The sequence below is a fragment of the Chanos chanos genome, chromosome 5 (assembly GCF_902362185.1).
Source record: "Chanos chanos chromosome 5, fChaCha1.1, whole genome shotgun sequence".
NCBI lineage: Eukaryota > Metazoa > Chordata > Actinopteri > Gonorynchiformes > Chanidae > Chanos > Chanos chanos.
Genome location: NC_044499.1, coordinates 14,021,854 through 14,041,726, shown reverse-complemented (window position 1 = coordinate 14,041,726; position 19,873 = coordinate 14,021,854). Strand labels below are relative to the sequence as shown.

The 19,873-nt window shown below is 39.1% G+C and overlaps 3 protein-coding genes across 4 annotated transcripts; 1 reads left to right on the top strand and 2 right to left on the bottom strand.

The window, feature by feature from the left end:
- Positions 1-906: 906 nt before the first annotated feature.
- Positions 907-8,519, top strand: rab8a (RAB8A, member RAS oncogene family). Its single transcript, XM_030773409.1, has 8 exons — positions 907-1,046; positions 2,447-2,507; positions 2,682-2,742; positions 3,042-3,119; positions 3,484-3,573; positions 3,730-3,795; positions 4,206-4,256; positions 4,826-8,519. The coding sequence occupies exons 1-8, from the start codon at positions 923-925 to the stop codon at positions 4,916-4,918; spliced, it is 624 nt and encodes a 207-aa protein (XP_030629269.1). The 5' UTR covers positions 907-922; the 3' UTR covers positions 4,919-8,519.
- A 679-nt stretch (positions 8,520-9,198) lies between these two features.
- Positions 9,199-12,987, bottom strand: cib3 (calcium and integrin binding family member 3). Of its 2 annotated transcripts, XM_030775760.1 has the most exons (6): positions 12,937-12,987; positions 12,348-12,382; positions 11,550-11,661; positions 10,863-11,010; positions 9,503-9,698; positions 9,199-9,220 (listed from the first exon to the last, which is right to left on the bottom strand). In XM_030775760.1, the coding sequence occupies exons 1-6, from the start codon at positions 12,985-12,987 to the stop codon at positions 9,199-9,201; spliced, it is 564 nt and encodes a 187-aa protein (XP_030631620.1). The 2 variants fall into 2 exon arrangements, with proteins under 2 accessions (XP_030631620.1, XP_030631621.1); XM_030775761.1 differs by lacking the exons at positions 11,550-11,661; positions 12,348-12,382.
- A 4,459-nt stretch (positions 12,988-17,446) lies between these two features.
- Positions 17,447-19,333, bottom strand: admp (anti-dorsalizing morphogenic protein). Its single transcript, XM_030775909.1, has 5 exons — positions 19,033-19,333; positions 18,701-18,837; positions 18,423-18,545; positions 18,055-18,250; positions 17,447-17,874 (listed from the first exon to the last, which is right to left on the bottom strand). Exons 1-5 carry the CDS (start codon positions 19,331-19,333, stop codon positions 17,447-17,449), a joined length of 1,185 nt encoding a protein of 394 aa, XP_030631769.1.
- Between the last annotated feature and the right edge of the window lie 540 nt (positions 19,334-19,873).

Below are 19,873 nucleotides of genomic sequence, written 5' to 3'. Positions count from 1 at the left end.
TTTTTAACTCTGGTTCTTCTCTGACATCAGCACTTGTCTCTATTCTCATTTCCCTTACTCTGTTTCCTGTTTCCTGTGAGCCCCTGCTCCTACTGCCTGTGCTCCTCACATCTGCAAAACTTTGACCTTCATATAAATTGCTTACTCAGAGTTTCAAATCCAAGCACATCTGTAAATTGATGATTTTGAGGCTGACTGCTCTGATTCCTTCATAAGTCACCATTAGCTATGTCTGTCTAATACTTTCAGTACAAGCAAGTGGCAGTATTTGGGTAACTCACATGTCTTTCTATAAGCTTTCTTGGGTTTTCTTACCTTGCCACAACACTGAATTACTTTACATTCATTTTACTGTATAATATATGCTTTATTTGTGAACCTCCTTTTTATAGGCAAACAAATGTGTTCTTGTATCAGTGTCTATGTGTTAAGGAAAAAGCTTCAGTTCTGCGGAGATGAAAAAGTGCTCTGATGTAAATTAGGAAGGTCCGGAGTAGGCTTCGTCACCATATAATGTACTACATGTTGATATGTACTGTTGATTAATGTTGTTGGTACAGATGTGTGCATATTAAACAATATGAGGATTTCAGCACTGGGTGTTTTTAATGTCCTGACTGAACAATTTTGTAGTTTAATTGTTATCTAATCTTATATTATGTACAAGCCCTCTCGGACATTATGTTACATTTTCTCTGTATTGTTAACAGACTCTGTCAGGGCAATTTGTGTGTGAGCGAGTGTGTTAAAATATATTTCTTTTTTATTCTTATTTCTCTGTTTCTTTCTTCTGTTGTACAGTTCATAGCTATGACAACTTGTGTCAGGAAGGGGGCGTGGATATCTACTTGGTAGTCAGACAGCGCTGTCTACGCGGCGCTAAGCAATTGCCGGGCCGGGCGGGATTTCCGCAATATCAAGTATGGCGAAGACCTACGATTATTTGTTTAAACTATTGCTAATCGGCGATTCAGGAGTTGGGAAAACCTGCGTTTTGTTCAGGTTCTCTGAGGATGCGTTCAACTCAACATTTATCTCGACAATAGGTAGGTTATGTATCTTATTCACCTGAAGACACTGGTTATGGTTTGTATAGGAAATGACAGGCAATCTAGCATGATTAGCTTAGCTTAGACTACCCAGTTTGTTGCCGTCCTAACCCAATGTTAGCCAACACTGCTAAATTAACCTAGCCCCAGCATAGCTAACTGTAAGCTGTGTGATAGCAGCCAGGTAGTCAATTTAGTATCTACAGTCAAGTCAATTTCCCATGGCCCATTTACAGCTCCCTTAAAGATTTGCATTGTCATATAATACACTTTAATGATGACAGTATTAACTTTAAGGAATGTACCTAACCTAGCGTTAGCACTTGAGAGGTGCATCATCGAGCCAGCTAGCTTAGCATACATGGCTTAACCTAGCTTGTGCGGTTAAGAAGCAATTGCTTGACGACAGCATCGTGTACTCTCCGCAGTGCTGTTTTCTTCCCCTGCCTTTAGCTTGCTCAACCTACAGTTGTTTGCAGAACGAGTAATTTATAAAGATAGGATGGTTGTTGAAGTTGATTACACTCACGTGCATGTCTGTATTCCATTTTTTCCCTATATACAAGGTTCGAAAATGTAAGCGTGTTAAAACTTAGTTGGTAAGAATCAGTCTCTTAATATAACTAACAACTGAGTCATCATGTCAAGCGGTTAACTGAAGATACCCTATAAACGGAACTAGATAACTAACGTCATCCCTGTCTTTTAGTGCGACGTAGGTTAATTAGGTTAATGCTAGTTTGGAATGGCCTACGTTAGATAGGTCACTATGTGAGTTTATAACTTTAAAGTTACTGACCTAATTGGGCAGCTTTATTAACGTAACCTGAACGAAAGATGGAACATACTGTTCAATAATTTAACTGTTGCAGCGATTACGGTAACATACAGCTCAGATGGTCACCTAATTTCTCTAGTTGTCTAGATCAAATGTACCGGGTAGTTAGTTTCCTACTGGATCAATAAATGCCACCACTGCTTGCCTCTTCTTATATTTGCTGAATGCGGTCATTACGAATGCTAGTTTTTAGGTCGCGGCAAGATTTGACCAGGTCGAACTTTTACCAAACAGGCTCGTTTAGTAGTTAATCTGTACCACAGAAACCGTGTCCTCGATGTCATTAGTTTTGCGTACTTTATAGTAAGCAAATGTGTTAATGATCTTTGAACCAAACTCTGTGCGACGTGAACATATTAAGTATCATTAATCTCTGCAAAAATCCTGAAAAAAGGATGCCAGTGTATCCCACTTGTTCCATTCACCTAGAACTACTTGTCTGAGATTAAATTCTGTTAAACTTTTATATAAGAAATCCCTCATGCTCTCACTGATTAGCTTGGCCTCTACGTAATCTTGTTTCTTTTTCTTTGTTTCTCTTTCTTTTTTTCTCCTTCAGGTATCGATTTCAAGATTAGAACAATAGAATTAGATGGCAAGAAGATCAAGTTACAGATATGGTATAATACCTCCCTTCTCTCTGTTTGTCTGTGCCTTTCATACATTTTTGTTTTATTCGTATAGTGTGCATTGGTTTGAACAATGAAAGGAGGACATTACAGTTATATAAATAGTTTATACACTTTAACGTTGAGTAAATTGCTGGCTTGTTTTTTAACATTCGTAATTTGCAGGGACACAGCAGGGCAGGAGCGTTTCAGAACTATCACAACAGCATACTACAGAGGAGCTATGGTAGGTTACACCAAAATGGTCTTATTCCTGTTGATTGTTTTTAGACGGTACTGTTCACAATATTTGTGAGGCGGAAAATATTTCACTACTCCTTTATCGGTTTCACTTTTGTTACTCATTTTAATTATTAGGATGTTCAGTCTGAACAATGCAGTGTCTGTGTAGTCTATGTGTCATGCATGACAATTAGTCTCTTTCATCTATAATTCCCCACTGAGTGTTTTAAAAAAAATAAGAGTGTGTTTATCAAAGTGAACCCAGAGAGTGTACAAAGTGGCTTATGGATTTGTTTGTTTCAGGGCATTATGTTGGTGTATGACATCACAAATGAGAAGTCCTTTGAAAACATCAAGAACTGGATTAGGAACATAGAGGAGGTGGGTGTAATTTAACCGTTATTCATATATGTGCATGTATTTAACAGTGCAAAGGCAACGTGGCTAAAAAATTCTACCACACATTGACCCAACCCGCTCATCTCATAAAGAATACACACACACACACACACACGTACATACTTACATATATGCATATATATATGTATAAGTCCCAGCACTTTTTAATTCTCTTTATTTAAGCTGTGTACATTTTTACAAGTTGATTATTTTTACAAGTATGTTTATTAATAAAGTTGAGCTATATCGTTATTCATGTGTAGTCATTAATGTGTTATCTGTTTTCTAGCTGTCTCACATATATTCTTTTGAGTGTAAGTTGTTGATTTGTTTCTGTTTTCTCCAGCATGCATCAGCAGATGTAGAAAAGATGATTCTGGGTAATAAATGTGACATCAATGACAAGCGGCAGGTCTCTAAAGACAGAGGAGAGAAAGTACGTAACTAACCAAACCTTTGCTCTAATCCGTTACACCTGAGGATTACACATTTCATATTTTAACACTAACACATACATTTTTCTTGAATTAGGTCATTAAGTCATAAACTGTCAAACAAACGTCCTCACTGTTCAATTCTCTTCTCTGTGCAGCTGGCATTAGATTACGGCATTAAATTCATGGAAACCAGTGCAAAGGCAAACATCAATGTGGAAAATGTGAGTTTCCAGACAGAAAAGATTGCATGCAACAATAACAGTGGTTTTGTATAGGCAGCTGATATGAAAGACAGCTTTGCCCACTAGAATGATTCTCATGTAGGAAGTAAGTTTTAATATCATTTGATATTTTTCATCTTTGATTTTTTTCATTGAAGAGGAATCCTAATAACTTTCGCTGTATGCATGAATGTAACAGAAATATGACCTTTTTAAGGCTTTACAGAAATACGAAACTTACAAATACCCATGAGTTATGTGTAGACTAGAGTGATGAGTTTGAATCACCTCGTACCTTGAAGTCATAAATTTGTGTCACCGCTGTATGAAACTCTGCAGGAACACGTTGATATATAAACTGAACTTAACAGAAACCTGAACACGTTTTTTTTTTTTGTGAATGTCTGTAGGCGTTCTTGACACTTGCCAGAGACATCAAAGCAAAAATGGACACAAAATTGGTATGTTTGTTGCTACTTTTTACTAACATTACACAGTGCTTCATATTTTATTCAGTGGGCAGATTTTATTTTATGAGAGTTTTGCAGTTTATCTAATGCATATGTTCTTCACACCTAGAAGCCTTCATTTTAGCAGTTTCACATTTAAGTCAGTTTGGGATTTATGAAAATGACTGGCTGTTTTTTGTGTGTGAGTGCGACATTCCACTTAACTGCAATTTAATATGCAGCTTAATCTCACAGCATACCGAAATATCAAAATTAAACATAAACAGAAAAACGTTTCAGTTCAGGTTTTGACGTCAGGGGGGCCAGTAAAAATACTGAGGAGGAATTTGCCCAGAAAATTAGTTCATCTTAAAGTAAGACCGTGAGTAAATGTTCATAACAAAGTGAATGCCCTGGGAAAAACAAAAGTTCCTCTCTGAGCCAGTTTGCAACGTCTAACATAAGCAGGCTTATGCTAGCGATAAGTCGATGCTGTACGAAAGTTAAAAGCCAGACTCGACATAGAACAAAATGTGAATTAATGCAAAGTTTGCTTGTTTTTTTTTTTTTTTTTCCCTCAGGAGGGCAACAGTCCTCAGGGCAGTAACCACGGGGTGAAGATCACCACAGAACAGCAGAAAAAGAGCAGCTTTTTCCGCTGTGTTTTACTGTGAAGACCTTAGGCCTTACTGTCCACCACCCACAGGCTGGACACAACTGGACTGTGCTTGCTCTAAGCATTCCTTGCCTCTCTCTCAGTCTCTATCTCTTTTTCTCAATCTCTTCCTCTCTCCCTCTTCAGCCCAAGGGCAGATGGAGCGCTCTGCCATCCCTCACCTTCCGCTGATACGATGGCATTGTTGTTTCTTCCAGTTTCTGATCTTCTCCTGATAATGCCACGGGCTGCGTTTGGTTTTCCAGCCAGAGAGAAGACCTAATTGTAGTTGCACAAAAGATTTCCAACCAAGGATGATTCTCTCTCTTTTTTTTTTTTTTTTTTTCCCTTTTTTTCCCCAGCCCTCTTTGTAGTTTGTTTCCCTTTTCCCTTTTGTGAGTGAATTGCTGCCAAATTGATTCCCTCACCTTGACCCCAAAGCGATAAAACAGTTTTGTTCTGGGCTGTGCCACAGAGCATGACAAGTTGTGTTAAAGCCAGTCTGAAAATTGCTCTGTACCATTCCATTCACGTTTTTAACCACACGCGCATTCCTTGACAATCACATGACCGTAGTCCCGATACAAGACGTTGGTACCCTGCATCTCAACCTTAAAATCAAAGCATAATTCACGTTTTATCATTTTGTTGCCCAACTACCCTATGTTTGTTTATCCCATATATTCATTAATCAATGTACTTGACAAAATGGCCTCTAGAAGTCAATCCAGTCTACATTCCAGCATCGCCGTGACGTTCTCGATATAATACAAAAGAAGTTCTTTGAAAATAACCTGTTACCTTGTGCTCCTTTCTCTTTGAAGCCTCAGAAATGTAGGAATTATGGGTTGATTTTTGCATTTAATTTCTACCTCTGGGTTTATTCCATCTTCTCCCTATAACATAGTTTAGAGTTTGGAAATGTTCTGCCCAGCTTTCTCTTGAATCCTCCCGATTATCCAGCCAGTTAATTGATTATGCAGTAGACTCTGTAGAAACTGAAAACTTCCATTAGTGATACTTCATCCACAACTCAGGATCTCAAGCTTCATGCATAAGAATTCAGCTGAACCATTTGGATCTCATAGCCTTGTGTATCGTTTTAGACAAACCATTTGAGCTTAACTAATATATTGCCCTCTCTTTGCTGTTTAATGGTGTTCCTGATTTGTGCTGTCCCTGTATTAACTACTTAAAGCCATGCAAGTCCCCCTACGTTAGGACATCAGATTGTAACGGTGATGGCAGTTCTACACTGGGGGAGAACCCTCCCAAATGCATATTCCTTTGCACTTTATCTGTGAATTTAGTGTTGTGAGTAGTGTGTGCCAAGTGGTAGTTTTGCATCGTGTGGCAGAGATATTTTAATATGGTTAAATGGAATATGACATTTATGGTGTATTTCCATGGACATAGTAAATGGTTGGGTAAGTTTTTCTTTTTTTTTAACCAGTCTCTTCTTACTGCATACGTCAATTTTGATACAGTTTTTAGGGGAACAGTAGAATGGTGATAATAAATAGGAAAAGGCCCAGTTTGACCAGACAAAACTAGTTGACTATCAGCTTATATAACGGTCTGATGTTCATGATTAGAAAGCAATGTAGTCTTGGCATCCAACAGTGTCGTGTCATTAGCTGAAACAAATCAGCATTTTTTAGAAGATTTGATGCGGTCCCCAATGGTGTTTCATTGGTATGATCTAAACTATCAGCAGAATATTGTCAGAAATTGTGTGTGTTTATTTTTTTGTTTCAGTCAGTTCCTGCTGCATCCTTAGAAGGCACAGTGCATTAGACTTATACTCCCAAAGTTGCCCTCTGGTGCCCATTCTGTGTATAGAGTTTCAGCTTTATTTCTGTAGCAACATGCCTCTGTTACTCCACAGTGACTGGGGAAAAGTTATGCAGCCTATTTTTAATAATAGTATTGTGGAAAAACTAGTGTGGGATGATCTACCTTTTAAATGAACTGAGGTTAATTTAAAAATGCAGATCTTGACTGAAACAGTGACATGCAGTCTTACCCAGAGGCAAGGCTAGAGAATTCAGTTTAATACCAGTAACACCACACAGTCTTACCCAGAGGCAAGGCTAGAGAATTCAGTTTAATACCAGTAACACCACACAGTCTTACCCAGAGGCAAGGCTAGAGAATTCAGTTTAATACCAGTAACACCACGCAGTCTTACCCAGAGGCAAGGCTAGAGAATTCAGTTTAATACCAGTAACACCACGCAGTCTTACCCAGAGGCAAGGCTAGAGAATTCAGCTTAATACCAGTAACACCACACAGTCTTACCCAGAGGCAAGGCTAGAGAATTCAGTTTAATACCAGTAGAGGTTGACAGGAGATTTTCATCCGTAATACAAAAAAAGAAGAGAAGCACAACACTTTCTTTTGGAGAATTGTGTCGGGGGAAACTCATGAACATTTGCTTCTGTCTTTTGTGGACACAGATATATACCTTTTTTGGTGATTTTGTTGTTGTGTTGTTGTTGTTTGTTTGTTTTGTCCGGTGTGTCGACAGCTTAACTAAGTTGGTTTGATTGAAATTGTATTCAGCAAGCAGGCAAACACCATCGTTTATGGCTATAGAAGACACCGTGTGTTATCTGAATGCACCTTTTTCCATTTTCTCCCAAAGAGATGATCCATATTTTTCCAGTCCAGTGTTTGTTCTGCCCATTTTGTAGGCAACAGTCATGTTTTGATTATTACCATCATATTAAAGTTGTATGTAACGTGACAGCAGGAACACTTGAGCTGGCGCAGCCCTGACTGTGTCTGTAGTTCCTGTCTGTAATGCTCCCTCTTCATGTCACTTTGCCCAGAATCTGCCATATGTCTTAATTACTAATACTTGATCTCTTTCATTTTGGATCTATGCATCATTAGGTCATATTGCAGACTTCCTGCATGTCTGTATATTTACTTTGGTGTGTCCCTCTTTTGTTGTTGTTTTTGTTTTTTTGTGTTTTCAGACAGCGATGACAGAAGTTAGCACATGTCATAGAACATTCCTGTTCTCCCTCAGTGTTGTTTTACTACCCAAACCTGTTGTACTGTTCAGTGATGCTCTTAACAAACAGGTCTGTGTGCTTATATGGTAGATAGAGGGATAAGGATGGCTGCAGATACCTCTTTGTTAAAAAGAAAAAGAAAATTAAAAAAGAAACAAAAAACAATGGGACATCAGGACCTTTTAAAAGATGTGTGTTGAACATGGACCTTAGCCCTTGGTCGCACAGAGAAAGTGATCTGTAATCCTTCAGCGGCATAGCAAACATGATCCAGTGTAGAGTGTCTCCAGCAGTAAGAACTTGGGCTGTCAGATCTGATTTCCTCAGTTTTAGTTTAGTCATTTTGTTTGTTTGTTTTTTTTGTTGTTTTGCTTTGTTTTGTTTTTCTTTTCTGATGTAACTTTGTCATACATATCATTCACATTTATTTTGTATGACCATGTTCTCTTTCATTTTTGATTGTGAGGCAAATGGGGAGAAAGCTAAATTGCATTTTGAAAAATAAACAATTGTAAATAACATTCTTAAAAGAGTTCTACTTAAATTGTACTGTACTTTCTAAAATCATATTGAAAAAATGATCTACAGTTTTGTAGACATCTGTACTTTTGATCAATTAAAATGAGATTCTTTTAAGCTGTGGTCTGTTCTTCTTGCATTGCGAGTTTTCTTTCACTGACAGACTAATTTGGTTCGATTGCTTTATATTAAGTGTAAAGAATCTGAGATCTGTGTTTGCTGGAGGTAATGCTCGATTAATATTGCATTGCTGTACACCCACCAGCCAAACTGACTCAACTTTAGCAGGGCATGAATGTTAACCAAGATCGCGTATTTTCAGCCAGGCATAACATATTACAGAACATCAATAAAACTGCAATGTCTTCAAACGACATTGAGAACTAATGAAGCAAAGCATGTGGGCGAAACAGATTTATTCAACAATTGCTTTTCTCGTTGAGATCATTGGTTCAAAAGAAAAAAAAAATACTGACTCATTCCTTTTCGTGAAAGCTGAAATCTTTGAAATGGTGGTCTTGAGAATTAGGGAGTTTTGTTGCTTTACTGGCAGTCTTGTAGCTGTCATAACATGCCACGGCTCTAAAGAATAGTGTTAACTGTCCAAAACTCAGTGAAACATGTCTGCACATATGAGAAAGTAAGATGTTTTCCATTTTTCTGAAGCATGTGATATTTGTCAAGCTTTCTGTCAGTGTTCTAAAGGAACCACTGCGGTTGGGTTTCTTCCCACTCCTAGAGCACTCTTCACATCTTATCATATTCTTATATGGAAGGTGCTGGAAAAATGAGATAAATGAGACACAGTTATTGCAATGAAGCTGGCTTTGCTGCATATAGTGTAGTTCAGTGCATAGAAATGCTGGTAAGGAAAAGAGCATTTGTAATTCATCTTAAAAAAAAAAACTTGTAATATTGTTACTGATAGGTTTATTTTCTTAAGATGTATTGATTGAGGTTGGCTGTTTGATTTATAAGTGTTGCCTAGCAGAAGATGTTAGCATTTTCCAGTAGTCATGTTAGAGCGCTACTAGGGCGGTTTTAGCCAATCTTAGTCTAACCTGAGGAAGTCAGGAGCTCGCACAATCATGTGCTGGAAATCTTCCAGAGATAACCGTCCGTCGTTGTCCAGGTCTGCCTCGTCGATCACTTTCTCACACACCATCCTCACCTCATCCTCTGTTAGCTCATTCCGTGTCAGCTTGTTCAGGGTTTTTTCCAGGTCCGCCTTACAGATGAAGTCATCGTTGTTAAAGTCTTGGGAAAGAAGAAAGCAATCCCATCAGTCACTCAGCTGCTTTAGTTTCGCTCTGTACCGAGGGCTGTGGAGTGGTTTGGATACAGCCCAACTCTTGTTTATCTTGGATGTGACTTCTTTTATAGCTCATTAAAGTTTGAATGCTAAGACAGCTGCAGTGTCTCTGAGGGGTTATTTTGGTTGAACATGTAAAGAGACAAAGGCCTCTGCAATTTGAGTGACACAATAACAAGAGAAGGCACGTTTATCCAAATCCACTTAAACAGCTTTTCATTATCACATATTTTGGAGTTAAATCATTTTGTTTCGGGTGTGAAGTTCAAATGTGTAATGGTAGTGTCAGCACTAATTTCAATAGCCCAAAGCTTCTACATATTCAAAATAGTTTGTTCCAAATAAACCATTTCATTTCATGATAACATGCTTAGTGCAATGAAATACTGAGTCATTTTATCTACTTACTCTTAACATTTCAATTCCTCCATGTAACATCAGGCTCTCTTTAGCCCTTTCCTCAACATTTGCCCATTTGCCAGCATTTAATGAGAATTCTTAAGATACAAAGTCACATAGACTATACACTGTTATCATTAGGTCCTCAGGTCAAAAGCCCATTTGTTTGTTTTTTTTTTATTCTGTGAGTTAATAATAGATGGAAAGTGTCCTCTGACCCGTGACTGTGGTCATGTGCAGCGATACATCTTGCAATGTCGCCGTATTTTAATTAGACATCTCTGGACGCGGACACACCTTTTCAAAGTCAGGACCCCCCCACCCCCTATTTAAAGGCCTTCTGAATAATTCATTTTCTTTGTTTGGGTTCTTCATTGGTTACTGCTTGTTCTATTCTCCATGTGGCCTAAATAATAAAAAATAATGATCTTACGTGCTCAACAACTCTGTCTGACCTGATTATGACTGTGCAAACACACACCGGCTGACCAAATTTAAACTGAGACTTCTAAATTTGGTGAATCTTTTCAAAAAATGAATTTTACTTAAATGAATCCAAAATCTTAAGTTGTTAGTTACTATGATAAGATATGATAATAACATTTTAGGCCCATAATCCCAATCACTTCAGTATATGGCAATGAATATATTTTGACAAAAAGGTGTGTTGTACATGTGCAAATTAAGACGAATAAATCTTTGAGTCATACCATAGATTTTAAAGGCGTAGTAAGCTTTTAAGTCTCTTGGTGCCATTTCGCTCAACACTGAGAACATGTCCAAGAAATCATCCAATGTCATGTTGCCTTCTCCATCTTCAGAGAACACTTCAGCTATTCTCTGTCGGAATGGGTTGTCCTGTGTCAGAGCAAAATACAATGAAAAACGTCTCAAATAACTGAAAAAAGATTCCATTGCAGGGTGTTTCTCTTATTTTCTTGAACGCTAGTCTGTTTATTTGGAGATTGATTGTGCCATTGCTCTTCACAGTTTTTATCTTGCTTTCATTTTATATTTTATTGGGTCACTTTTACGGCTGTTGCAATGATGTGTTTTATTCTGAAAGAAAACATTTGTCAGTGATATTATGATTTTACTGGTTAACCTCTGACTGTGAACATGCTGTAACAGAGAGAGAGAGAAAGAGAGAGAGAGAGAGAGAGAAAGAGAAAGAGACTGCTGGGAATATTCTGGAAAGTGGTATGTAATGAACTCCCATTTAACTGGGTGCGAGTCACAAGGGCTTTTAGCTCTTTTTAGTTTCAAAAGGATCTTGTGACACACAACCTCTCCAAGACAGCTATCAATTAGTAGGAGATTCATTATTGATGGGCTACACAGAGAGAGTGGCACTGCATTGCCCTCTGTGAGTGTGCTGAGCCCTGGATACAGTGTACCTTCAGCTCTGGCATGCTGCCAATTAGCTCATATGGCAACTTCACATCTGGTTGGTTGGTGTAGTCAAGTGGAACAAGCTGAGGTGCCAAGTCCCGGTAACGGTGAAACAGTCTGGGGAACAGCGGTCAAGCACAGTTTTAACTGCTGGTTTGTGACTAGCCAAGACATTATACATAAAACCATTTGGCATAGGAATAATCATCCATGATTTACATGGAAATAACAGTAGGTGCTCACGTAGGTTTGAATTTATGTTTATGCCTATGAGTTATGATGAAGCAATTATTCTGTTTGTCTTATGCCATCTAGGTTGAAACTTAATGGCCTTCAGCCCTAAAAGGTATGAAACACAGGTAGAGTGTATGTGGGGAAGAATGTCAATCAAATGTTTCATCTATTAGATATCCAGTTATAGTGATGTATATTCATTCAGTAACCGTAGTTGTATGCACTCTATTATGCATACCATTTTTATGCCCCCTCCTCTTTTCCCTTTTTTTTTTCAATCTTCTTTTACTGTTTCATGCTCTCGTGCGAAATTCCCAGTACACATGAAGTACTTGGTGAATTAAAACTGATTCTGGTTCTGATTTTGATGCTGACAATGACTTTCACCTTACACTGGTTTTCCTCATGTTTGAGGAACTTGTCATTAACTTTGCCATTTTATAGCTAGATGTTAAAGCATCCCCTGCAAAAATTTTCTCCTCTGAATTATGGTATGTGTGTTTGCCATCCTTAGTGATTTAGAATAATGAGTTTCACTTCATGATTGTTAGCTGGTATGAAAGACTTGCCTTAAAATTTCTTTCCTGGTGAAAAATGTGCAGTCCTGCAAAATAAATAAAGTAAAAAACAAACAAACAAACACTTAAAACCAGCAAAGAACTCTCTGGACGCCATACTCAATTAATTTTGTCACTTCTGAAATGGGACCATATGGCATAATTAGCATGTCAGAAGACAGAGTTCAATTCTTTTGGCTCCAACAGTGTTTCTAACAATGGGCTTTTAAGAGCATTTTTACAGCATGAGAATGTTTTCAGCCAACAGGAAATCACAACACAGGGGATTTAGTACAAGGAGTCATGATAACTGATAAAGAAAACAATATAGCAAAAATAATCAGAGACTAAGTGTAAGTCTGGGCCTATGTTTTTTTTTATTTCCTTTACTGTCAGGGACACTTTGAATTTGTCTAGTTTAAAGCATCAGTGTTACAACATTCAGATTTTCATTCTGTGTTAATCTCTGAACTCCACTGGACAGCACACCTCTGTACTTACAGCAACAGAAAGAGCAGCAACGTCTAAATTAACAATCTAGTTTTCAAGGACAACAGAGTTTTTGTACAGAGTTTTTTTAACGAGCAGAAGACTGACTAACCTGATATGCGTCGAGTTGTTGTGCAGTGAAGACGGTTTGTTTGTTCCCCATTCCTGCGCAAGCAGGGCCAGACTCAGTGCCATTACATTCTGCAGGGTGCAGTGCTGCCCCAGGGCCGTGGATATGTCAGATATGAAATGCAGGGACAATGGAGGGCCAATGAAACACTGGGGATCAGGTGTCTGGTGGCCCTTTCGTTCCCCATTATAATGGCAGCCTGCATTTCATCGTTTTCACTGATCTGAATGGCAGGCTCTTTGAATGTGAATAAGGGCTGCCAGCCAGCATCAGTGTGTGTGGTACTGAATCCTTAGCACCATTGGACAGAATGCCTCAGCAGGACTCATATTACAGACAATAAACTATGAACATAGCAGTGGTTGTTTTCAATGCAGTAACTGGCCAGTAACAACAATTTAGAACATTTTTCATAGTTGTGTACCATCTCTGAATTAACTCATGGATGATTGGATGGTTGGATGGATGGATGGATGGATAGACTGATTAGTCTCTTCATGATTTGGAAGACAGATAGATGAGTAATAGATTTGGCATTATAACTTACATGAATTGTTTAGTAACAGTTACCAGCTCATCAGTTACTGTTGTATCTCCTATCCCAACAATGTTCCAGTTGTCCTGTTTCGGGCCATTGAAATCTTTATGAGGAAAAAATGTTTTTTTTTATTGTCCAACTGAATGTCATATCACGCTGACATTCCACACGGCAGGCTAAGTCTGATTGCTCCCTCTCTCTCTCTCTCTCTCTCTCTCTCTCTCTCTCTCTTTCTCTCTCTCTCTGTCTCTCTCTCTATGTGGAGGTGGGAGCACCTCTGGTCTACCACCTGTCCCACTGCTCACTTGCCTTCTGTTGCCTGTCTCAGAATCGATCCCACTTGCATGACCTCTGCTCAGCAGAGAAACTTCAACCTGCTAGTAGTTTTATGTCATGACATGTCGACTCATTTCTCTCAGTTTATCAGTCCATCAGTTTATTCTGTACATGATTAGAGCAGTCACACTCTTCATTTCCAGGAACATTTCACACCTCTCAGCTGTTCTTGTTTACCAGCATCAGATCTTTTGAAGTGTGAAGCCCCTTAAAAAACTCCTTGGCATTTTTCTGTCATACTAGGATTTATGAGAAAAGGAAACAAACTGACCAGAGAGCACTGGTAAGTGAACACGTTACATGGATATATTGATATATTACCGTTATTCTCAGTTTTAACGCTCTCGTTGATTCTCACATTTATTGTGTTTTGTAAAACTGCCGATTTCACTCACAACAGCACTTAACCTTTTACACTGCTCTGGTGGCACAAAGCAAAGTTACTGAAGCCACAGTGAAGAAACAACACCAAAGTAAGAACCGTATAGAACTGACTGGTGCTTTATATGAAAATTGGCACGCTGATAGAAAGCCATACTCACATCCTGAGCTCTTTCGGTATTGATTAGACACATGCTGTGACACAACCACCAGGCCAAATTTACATTTCTACAACGTCACAGAATGTATTCACTGACTGCATGGTCAACCTCAAATGAAATTTAATAGATATCGTTTTCTGTGGATTCTTTGCAAGCTATACATTTTGTGTTGAACATTTCATTGTGAAAATGAAGGCAGACCTTTACTGTACTTCCCCTTTTGGATTGGTCTTATGATCAAAATATTAAAACAGTGAGCTAAAGTGTACCATTTAGCTCAGCGTCTATGACTTTGACATACGTTATCTAGAAATTTGTGACCCATTGTCATTCTTTGGTTCAGCTACTGTTTCGGAGGCCGGAGATGAAAATGGGGTCAGCACAGGAGTCAAAGAGCTCCATGCACAAGGGAAGGGTCAGCGAGTCATTGCGGGCAGCTTCCTCCAGAGTGATGCCTCTGTCTGCCTCACTGTGGGCGCAGTTATTTTTAGCAAATGCGGTTTATCTAAATGTCACACCACTCTTGTCATGGTGTTGCAGTTGTACAATTGATTTTCTAACCGAAGTCTGGGTGTCAGAGGAAAAAAAACAATAATTACTTGTAGATTATTGGAATGTACCTTTTTATTTAATTAATAATATCCATTTCTTTATTCATTTCAACTATCTAAAATACACATGCCATGGATGAGACAGCAAATATGTGACAAGAGGTTATACCTTTCATACTGTTTTCATAAAAAGAAATAAAAACTCCTTTGATGTTTAATGATTGAGCCAGTTTTCATATTCCTTAAGGTGTGTTGCTTGGCTGGTCTGTGTGGGAGCAGGGCCAGTCTAAGAGACAGAGGCTCTGTTTTTCATTCCCTGGACAGCTGATGATGAGGATGCTGTGCGCACTGGTGCTGCCTCTTATCATCTGCCGCCTGGTGACGGCTGAGGAAATGTAGTCACATTAGTCCTTACCCACTGTCCCCACGAGTATGTAATTTAACAGCATATGAAGATGAATCATTTGTCGCCTGGTAACAGGTGAGGAAGCTTACTCATATTAGACCTCACAGACTGTCTTCATGAGTTTGTAATTTAGCAGCTTATAAAGATGATTAACTCAAGATTCTTAACAATGCCATTATGAGGATTTCATAATACTTTTTTGTTTGTCCAACCTTTTCCTTATTATGTTTTCCTGCAAGCTTGGACTAACATCAGGTGGATTACACACAGTATGTGTTTACCCCCCCCCCCCCCCCACCCCCTTGGTTATTGTCAAGAGGTCCTTTGTCTCGCTTAATTTTGCATGAACTTATTCTAATCTGTGTAATCAGGGGTCTAGCAATAGAACTTCTATTGTTTTTGTTCCAGTTGCTACATTTTTGTCTGGGAAGCAAAAACCAAGGGTCAGAGAGCTACAAAAGTAGGTATGAACCAAATGCCCTTGTGACCTTCAGTAGCTGTAGATGGAAAGATTCCCACATTTGGAACTGCCAATCAGTTATAGGGAACATCAGAGAAAGAACTTTGAGTCTGATGGCCACGAAACTTTTTGCACATCCTTTGTGTAACTGAAACAGCGTGGTATCTGCTAGCTTTCACCTTCTGATGGTAGCATGCTAGAAATGAAAAAAAAAACCCCTACTATTTGTCACATCAGCTTTTGTACCTTGTGTCATTGTTGAAGTGTTAAACACAGGCTTATTAAACACCCCTTTTTTCTTTAAATCCCTGTCTGCTTGTACCTGATAACTGTTGTTTACAGTGACTCCAGCAACTAGTACATTTAGATTTCAGAATAATACCTATCCACCTCAGTACGTCTGATCTTCGAACAGGGATCTCTCCTCTTAAAGGTAAAGCTGTGGGCAGGATCGGTGTTTGGGCTTTTATGCATTATGAAGCGACCATTTTCAGTGCTGTCCTTGTTGGCATCACTATGGTAATACTGAAACGGCCTGGGAAAAGCAGCAGGGATTTTTTTTTTAGCACCCTCCTCCCTCTGTGAATGGAGAAACCTGTGCAGGTTGCAGATGCAGTAATTGACCTTATCAGGTGAGATATAGAATGGTAACAATGTCAGTGTTATCAATGCCGTGACAAATGAACAATGTTAACAATGGCAACAATGTGCGGTCCCAGACCTGTTGAAATGGCTGTCTGTTCCTCTTACTGAATGTCTGAACAATTTTCATCTTGAGCTGTACACAAAGAGAGGGATATGAGAAGTTTAAATTCTGTCTTGAAAACCACAGTCTGTTGCTCACTCAGTCGATTTCTCTTCTTCATAAATGGTGTACTACTTTTAATTTTTTGTTTTGTTCGATGCAGAAATATTTTCCCATCTAATTTGGCAGACATCTAATGTGATGCCTTAAATGGGGAAAAAAATTAAGGTGTTTTAGCTTCCATTTTCTACGTTTGATGATTAATGAAAACCCATGCAAAACTAAGACAACAGATGGTGATAACTTCATAACTTCATTTTTTGCAAATTTCTAGACTGTTATTCCACTTGCAGTGTATCCTTCCTACTAATACCAAACTCATGTTTCTATTATTCATGTAGGTGTGCTAGATGCGTCCTTGAAAAGAAACTGAAAAAGACTTAGACAAATGTGCAAACAAGCAAGTCATGAGCAAGATGAATGTTCATGTGTCTGTGGTTTTGATTTTCTTTTCATTGTAATGACAAGAGGAAACCACAAGCAGTTTTCATTTCACAATTTATTAACGCTTCTTAATAGTTCACAACATGCAATATACAAATTTACATCTTTTACAGGTTATCAACTCAAATTCCTCCATATATTAAAATTTATATCTATTTACATATGATACAATGTGACAAGAAAGATCCCAAGGGATCCTCTGCAGTTCACGTCTCCAGTGTGAATCCAGTCCAGACTTTGCAGATTACCACAAAGAACCAACCAAGTCTTGGTTCTACAGTGCTATTCACTTGCAAAACTCTCTTGTTTCAAAGCAAATGTGTGAATATGACTTTCAACAAAAGACACATTTTTTTAGGTGTGAAAGTTTGATTAAGCCTCTTGGTTCTTAAAAAAACACTTGACACTTCTCAATGGCATCCACAACTTCCTGCTACCATATCATCATACTGCTTCAACACCACATTCTCATCATCATCAAAGTACAGGAGATTGATGGAGAAGAGCTTGTCTGGTACACAGCACGGCGTCTCAATACCTTTGGTGAGTTTGAGAGCATTGATGATGGACTGAACAGTGGCATGGTTAGTTGGTCTCATGTTTTGACCCAGGGGAAATGGACAGGAGCCCTTGCAGTGATAAGCGTTATAACCCCGAGGTGACACAATCCAACCAGACCAACCAATCTCCTCAAAGTCGACATAGAGAGGGAGGCGCTGGCACGGCATCCTCTCGCCGTCCTCCTCATAGTCCAGCGATCGAGCAGCGCGATGCCCGGCGCTGGAGAGGGGAAGACTGGGCACAGGGAGACTGGGAGCTTCTGGAGAACCATTAGAGTCTGAGAAGAATCAGAGCAAAATAGTTTGAGCATTCAGACATCGATTAATTCAAAGTCAATGCGTCAATCATTAACCATCTGTTTTGGTCAAAACTAAACTACAAAAATAAACACATAAGAGATGCGTAGGACTTGTAAGAGACTGGGGTTAGGCACTGTTTCTCTCTCTCTCCGGCATACCTTTGAGAGTGTTTTCCAGGGAGGTAGTACGGCGACCATCATCTGTGAAAAGAACCAGCATTGGCTGCTTGCTGTGGTGATGGTGCCGGCCTGATGCAAAGCGAACTGTCTTTACGTCCATCTGACTGCCTGACAGGGTTCTGACTGTAACTAAGAGACCCAAGTTACTGCCCTCATTCATCAGCCAGGATCGGACCTACAAAAGAGAAAAGACAGGCCTTTTTAAACTATGTTTATAGTTGTCATGGATTAAAGTATAACAAATGTGAATCTCAGAATGTTGTGGCATCAGTGTACAGCTGTCTAAGTTGTCTAAGTTTCATGAACAATGAGCTTAAATTCAATCACTGACACTGTAGGCTACTTACTGCTTGTGTGATTGTGAAAACCTCCCAGCCACTGGAGTGAATGGGAATCAGTCTCGAGGACAAAAGTTTCTTTCCTTGAGATATGTTCATTTTAGTGTTGTCAAGGAGCTGATAGACACTAACCTGTAAAGATGAATTCAGCATTGAAACATTTGCGGGGGGAAATGGATACATTCAAGTGTGGCCAACAGTAATTTAAGTACTGAGAATATAACTTCCCAGACAACTTTCTTATAAGTTCCTAGTTCGATCTGATAAAGAAAAATTCAGGACCTTACCTGACAGAAATGATGTCTGTTGAAAATCACAGATGCTTGAGGTCTCAGTTTGAAGAGATGAAGTTCAGCAGTGAGGACTTTTTCACTTCTGGCCACAGTGGACAGGTTGAACAAAAATTCAATTTGTTCACTTCGCACTGTTGGCAGAGAATAAGCCTTTAGTAAAACTCTCCTGGATACAGTAACCTATATGTAAAGTTTCCAGCGCGTTCAAATCGGAAGTGCTGACCACTGTACAATCAAAACACGACTTTGTGTAATAAAAATGGCAGGTGTCAGACCAAAATATACTCAAGAACTACTATACAATACTCCAAATTAAATTTTCTTACATTTATCGAAGAAACTGCGGACCGTATTCCCCTCAAGAAGATGAGGATCCTTTGTCACGCCGTCCACATCTGCGACAGTATTGTACAAGTCTAGCATGTACTGAGGTGGCTGCTTATGGCCCCGTGTAATTGTCACAGGGGCATCTTCCATACCAAAAACCTCCAAAAGTCTCTTTATTGCCTCTGAACGGAATTCTGTCGACTCATTCTCCATGGAAAAGACGTTTTCCAAGTAATTCAGTGTCGGCCTGGTAGTACTAATACTCACACATGAAAAGAAAAATACAATGAGAGGTAACATTTTCCCAACGTGGTACCAAGGTAAGGATGTTCCGGACTTCAGATTCTCCGTGAGTAGCTAATGAAAGCAGGATGTCGACTGAGTGAACACCTCGGGCCACACCAATTTATATGAACTGACGAAGCTCTGTCGCTAAGTTCTCGGTCAACAGGCATTACAGATGCCATTTAGTCGCAAATGTAAATCAACAATCAGCGAATGTAAAGCAAAGCTAATGGTGGTGTTTACAAGGTGTGAACCTGATTGCTGATTACTTCATCGCGTCTCTCCAATGCGACAAAGCCTTGAGAGGAAATTACCTGGTTACAATACCCTCGAGCGCTGCCTTTTATAATAGTTCGTTAAAATAGGCTAAATTCAGGTGTTTATCTAAAACAACAGGAAGGACGCTTTTCACATTTTTGGCCTCTAGGATCGACGAAGTCAAGATTGGGGTGTAAATTCAACGGAGCAGGCACAGCAAGGAAGTTTGCACGCCGCAGGTGGCTAACTTCCTTAAAATAGATCCATTAATTTAGACAAATGGAGATAATATCTTAT